The 5,246-nt window shown below is 53.1% G+C and overlaps 1 protein-coding gene across 6 annotated transcripts in view; it reads left to right on the top strand.

Moving 5' to 3' along the window:
* Positions 1 to 2,650, top strand: part of LOC102990235 (ubiquitin carboxyl-terminal hydrolase 20) — a 20,987-nt gene extending 18,337 nt beyond the window's left edge. For 5 of the 6 annotated variants that reach the window (XM_055083623.1, XM_028487268.2, XM_055083624.1 and 2 more), the window contains 3 exons: positions 398 to 469; positions 988 to 1,164; positions 1,304 to 2,650. In XM_055083623.1, coding sequence (XP_054939598.1) covers positions 398 to 469; positions 988 to 1,148 — 233 coding nt within the window. In that variant the 3' untranslated portion in view covers positions 1,149 to 1,164; positions 1,304 to 2,650. The remainder of the gene's footprint in view (positions 1 to 397; positions 470 to 987; positions 1,165 to 1,303) is intronic. The other variant, XR_008616906.1, reaches the window with a different exon arrangement.
* Positions 2,651 to 5,246: the final 2,596 nt, after the last annotated feature.

Here is a 5,246-nt window from a genome sequence, read left to right as displayed (position 1 = left end):
CAGCTGCCGCCCGATTAGGACCACGTCCACCTGGCACGGGACATCTACCCTGCCCCCCCGCCCCCCCCCCCCCCCCCCCGCTCCACGCTAAGGTCTGAAACTAGGGTGCGAGTCCTCAGAACTCCCTCTGCCGGGTCCAGGGATGCCACGGTCCCTTCTGGCTCTCAGACTCGTGGAGATGAGCATTTGGTGCCCTAAGCGCCTCAGCCCGTAAGAGCTTCACACTGACCCCTTGGGCCCAGGACAGCCTCTCCGGGGTCACGGGTGTCGGTGGCACACTTTGAGAATGGCTCGTTTCTGTTGAGGGGTGGAAGGCTGCGGCGGAGGAGGGGACTGGGCTTTCTTCCCATTGCTGCAGAGGCCCAGAGGCACTGAGCCTGAGCCCTGTCTGTTCCAGAGCCCCCCGGGCCCATTGACAACAGCACGATCGCTCAAGTCAAAGGAAGCGGCCACATCCAGCTGAAGCAGGGTGAGGGTCTCACCAGCCCCAGCCCCGGCCTCCCGAGCCAGCCCGGCTCCCCTCTGCCCCTCGTGGCTCGCAGGGCTCCCCAGGCGCCCCCTTGCCACCTGTCGGAGTCAGGCTGTGACATCTGTCCGAGTCAGGCTGTGACATCTGTCCGTGTCCAGGTCCAAGGCTCGGGCAGATGGGCCAAGGTGCTTGGCCTCTGTGTGGTTCCCTCAGCCCCTCTGCCCCTACCCACGCCCTCTCCCCGCTCCGCCACCTCACCTGCCCGCCCTTCTGCGTGAACCCCACCCCCTGGGAAATGAGGGGCTGCAGCCATTGCAGTGGCCTCTAGGGTCCTCAGAGAATGGACGTTCCCCTGGAAAATCCCAAGATTCCCATTCACAGCTATGCACGGAAGCCCATGGTTGCCCTCCGTCCCCATTGGGGCCTGGCCCTCCCAGACCCCCCACTGCCAAGACGGTAGCTTCAGCGAGGGGGCGAGGGCGAGCCCAGCCTGACCGGTAGCCTCTTGGGCCCTGCAGGAGCTGACTACGGGCAGATCTCAGAGGAGACCTGGGTGTACCTGAATAACCTGTATGGCGGCGGCCCCGAGATCGCCCTCCGCCAGAGTGTGGCCCAGCTTCAGGACCCGGAGAGCTTGCACGGGGAGCAGAAAATCGAAGCCGAGACCCGGGCCGTGTGACTCAGTGGGCCCGTCTGTAAGTCCTCTCCTCCCTCCGCAGAGACCCTCTCGTGTCCCTCACGCGTTGGTAGAGCACCCCGCGCCCACCTGCCCTGAGGCTGCTTGGAAGGACCTTCACGAGGCCCCACCGGCTGATGACCCGGCTGTCCCCACAGGCCCCCGCCTTTGCCCTCCTCCCTGCGGAGGGGGCGTCTGCACCCGGAAGAGAGGCCGGCCGCTCTGGAAACCCAGATGTGTAAAGAGGCAGAAAAGTCGTTTTGGTTCACAGTGAGTAATGCTGCAACTAGGAAATATATCCACTTCAGGCTTGTTAAACGACCGAGGCTCTGCGACGTTAACTCGGGTCTTTGTCTCGGCAGTGCCCTCGTGTCACTGCCGTCGTTGTGTCCCCAAACCTGCCCTCTCGCTGGCTCGGGCCCAGCTTTTGTCCCTGGACCCTCAGTCAGGGGCCGTGGCCTCGGGACAGAGGGTCGGGCAGCGGCTGCCGCTCCCCAGGCGTTTCCCACCGGCGCCTGGTCCAGCAGCTGAGTCACGGGTCGACGGTCAGAGCCGCGAGCGCGGTGGTGAGGGTGCCGCCGCTGGTCCCCGGGCCAGGTCCCCCCGAGGCCCCGCTTCGCACCCACGCCTCCCGGTCGTCTCGGAAGTCTCCTGAGTCCTGGGCGGCTCTTGATGTGTTTCCTGCAGACTAATGGCTCCGGACACGTTTGCGATTGGGACCCGAGGGCGGGGTTGGCTTTCTGTCACTGGGGCTCATTTCTGGAGGCAGCCGGTCCCCTCGCGCCCTGTGTGGCCGGGCTGGCCCTGTGGGTTGGCTGTCCTTTGCCCCTGCCGGGACCCAGGTGATGAGACAGAAATACCTCGCGCTGCTATGTTTGCCGCTGATGCAGCTTCCCCGGGGGGCTGACATTTCTCCCCGACGCCGAGCCGCACAGGGCCCCTGGGCCGGCTCGTACGCGTGGCTCCCGGGGGTGCGTCTGCTGGATGCTGAGCGAGGCAGGCCACTGCGGGGGCGCTGGGACTCCAAGCACAGCGAAGTGTCACTGAAGCCCCTGGACGAAGCAGCCGTGGCCAGTGCTCACCTCGTCAGGGCCAAAGCGAATGGGGGGTGGGACGGGCGTCCCGGGACCAAACCCCCCGATACCGTGGCCTTCAGCTTCCATAGAAGCAGATGTCAGTGGAACTTCCAGCAGGCGGTTGGTTCTGGCGGAGCCCCTGAAGCTCTCACGTGTCACTCACTTCTGTGATCTCGTTTCACCCGGATCTGTTTCCTTCTCCACCGAGGCAGCATAAGATCAAAGAACAAGCCACTGTTGGAATTTCTGGACATTTGCCACAGTCCTTTGGAAGTTGCTGCCGCCGCCAGCGGCGACCCCCCCTGCAGAGCCCGGCGGTTGCATGTTGCACTGTTTGTGACGTAGACTCCGCTGTGCAGGTTGTAATCTCGCCCCACGTCTGCGCCGTCTAGTTTGTACTCAGAATGTCATAATAAATATGTAACGTTCCCCACAGCCCATGCCCTCGTCTCTGCACCCGCCGCAGTTAATTCTGGTATTGGAGGGAGAGGGAAGCTGGCTACCGTCGGGGAGGGTCATGGGGGAGGGCGGTGGAGCCACGGTGATTAATGTTTGACCTTTCTAAGAAAAAAGGATTCTTATGCTAAGCTTTTGCTTTTTCGTTTTGTAACATACAAAAAGAATCTGCCGGAAAAACTTAACATGCATTAGATTTTTAAAAATGTTGATAGAAACCATATTGCTAATGCTCAGATGAGCATGCTCCCTTTTGGCTTTCAGAGTGATAGAGATCCTTACAAGTGTGCAGGCCCTGGAGTGGAAGGTGATTGGCCTCCTTTACAGACCCCTTATTCTAGAAGGGCTTTTTACTTGAATAAAACAACGCAACTTAGCAAACCAGTTCATGGTCTTAGAGAAACATGTTTGCATGAATTCTTGCAAACTGCTTCTTACATTTTCTGGAATGAAAAGTGAGAATTTATTTTAAAAAGATGTGCTTTTAAAAATATATATACATTTATTTATTTACTTATCTTTGGCTGCGCTGGGTCTTCGTTGCTGCGCGCGGGCTTTCTCTAGTTGTGGCGAGCGGGGGCTGCTCTTCGTTGCAGTGCGCGGGCTTCTCATTGCGGTGGCTTCTCTTGTTGCGGAGCACGGGCTCTAGGAGCGAGGGCTCAGTAGTTGTGGCGCGTGGGCTCAGTAGTTGTGGTTCGCGGGCTCTAGAGCGCAGGCTCAGTAGTTGTGGCACACGGGCTTGGTTCTTCCGCGGCATGTGGGATCTTCCCGGACCGGGGCTCGAACCCTTGTCCCCTGCATTGGCAGGCGGATTCTTAACCACTGTGCCACCAGGGAAGCCCCAAAAGATGTGCTATTAAAAAAAACCTGATAAAACAGTTTTTTGAGCCTATATATTTAAAAAACAAAGAGTGTGTACTGTAACTCTTTTGAATTCCTGTATTATGCAGCTTTCTTCACATGGAGCTTATCTACTCCATGCCTACGTTTCCCAGTGATTCACTCTACTGTGAGAGGGTACACATTTGGTTCAGAAACCAGTTTTTATTTCTCCCATTTCCTGTTTTATCAAGATTTTGTTGTTGTTCAGCTTGAATGATAACACCATCATTTGAATATACGTAATTCAGAAAAACTCCTTGATGTGTTCTAGCCTTAAAGGTCCTGCATACATTTTAAACACATCTTGACTATTAGCTAGGTTACTGTACTGGAGACTGTTTAGTGCTTTGCTTTTAGGGAAACAAATGTTGAACCTCACATTTTTATAAGGTAACAGTATAATTAAAAGGTGTAAATGTCTTCATCTCTTAGGCTTGCTTTCTCCTAAGGTTGCCCCAGCAGTGGTTGGATTTTATTCACATTACTACAGAAATAATACGGAAGTTGGATAAGACCTTTCTATGTTCATGTCTTTCTTGGGGCTAGCAGCCCTGATATAGTATAAACCACTCGTGTTTAAGAGTAAAAACAGTATATGCAGTTTTCGCTGAACTTAAAAATGAAAATCATGTCACCCTATTGTAATCTGTTGGTGCTTTTTTAGAATGTAGCTTAATCATGACAGACCTTGTTGTTTATTTCTTATTTAAACCCTCCTCTTTTACACTTAAGCATTTTTAGAAGGGTCAGATTTCTTGTTTAACTTATATGGAACTATGTATAGTATAACCCAGTGATATCAGACAAGAATTAATATTTCACTCTATTTCAAATGCTTATAAAGCTTTTATTGTGAGTTAGATTGCTAATGCAAAGTTTACAGCCTTCTGGTACTGAAAACTAGATACACAAAACAATGTTACAGACGATGAAGATAAAGAGTATGTTTTCTTTTCAGGGCTTTGAAAAAAAATCACGTAAACTCTTACTACTGAATAGAGTAAGCCTAGAATCCTATTTATATTCCAGGGGAAAGAAAGTCTGCGTTTGTTTCATGGCTTAAAGCATCTGGTTTATACATATTACATTGCAGTAGTGATACTGAAAAATTGTCTCTTGCCTAGCGTTTTTATTGTCCTATGAACAGGAATAAATTTTAAAGCACTGCTTGAAGATGGCTGTGCTAACTAATGTCAATGCAGGAGCAATATTTCTACCTGTTTCTAGTGTTACTAAAGTTTCTAAAATGAAGGCATTTGTTTAGTCTCAGTTACTTAAGAAAAATATAAATTGTAAAAAGGACTCTGAGATAAATCATGAACTCAGAGGAACTTTCAGATCGTCATTGTTCCGAAGCCAAATAAATACAATGGACCATCAAAAAAAAAAAAAAATTAATGTGACAAAAAATGACCAGACACCACGGGGGGCTTTGCATGGCTCCCCGAGAGCCAGCGCATCCAGAGGCTTCAGGAGGAAGTGGAGGCCGAGCTGCTTTAAACACCCACCGGCCTGTGTCTTTCCTTTCCTGGAACCAGCCCTGGCCCCAGAGAAGGGGGGCCAGATGTGCTCGGGGGATGAGGCCAGCACAGCCCACAGGCCGCTCCCCTCCTGGCATCACACCACGGACTTGGTGCCTCCCGGCTGCTCAGAGCAGCCTCAGGGCAGGGGTTCCCCTCCCTGGACC

Source organism: Physeter macrocephalus, unplaced genomic scaffold (assembly GCF_002837175.3).
Source record: "Physeter macrocephalus isolate SW-GA unplaced genomic scaffold, ASM283717v5 random_1186, whole genome shotgun sequence".
NCBI lineage: Eukaryota > Metazoa > Chordata > Mammalia > Artiodactyla > Physeteridae > Physeter > Physeter macrocephalus.
The sequence above is the reverse complement of the archived record's forward strand: the minus strand, read 5'-3'. Positions and strand labels throughout refer to the sequence as shown.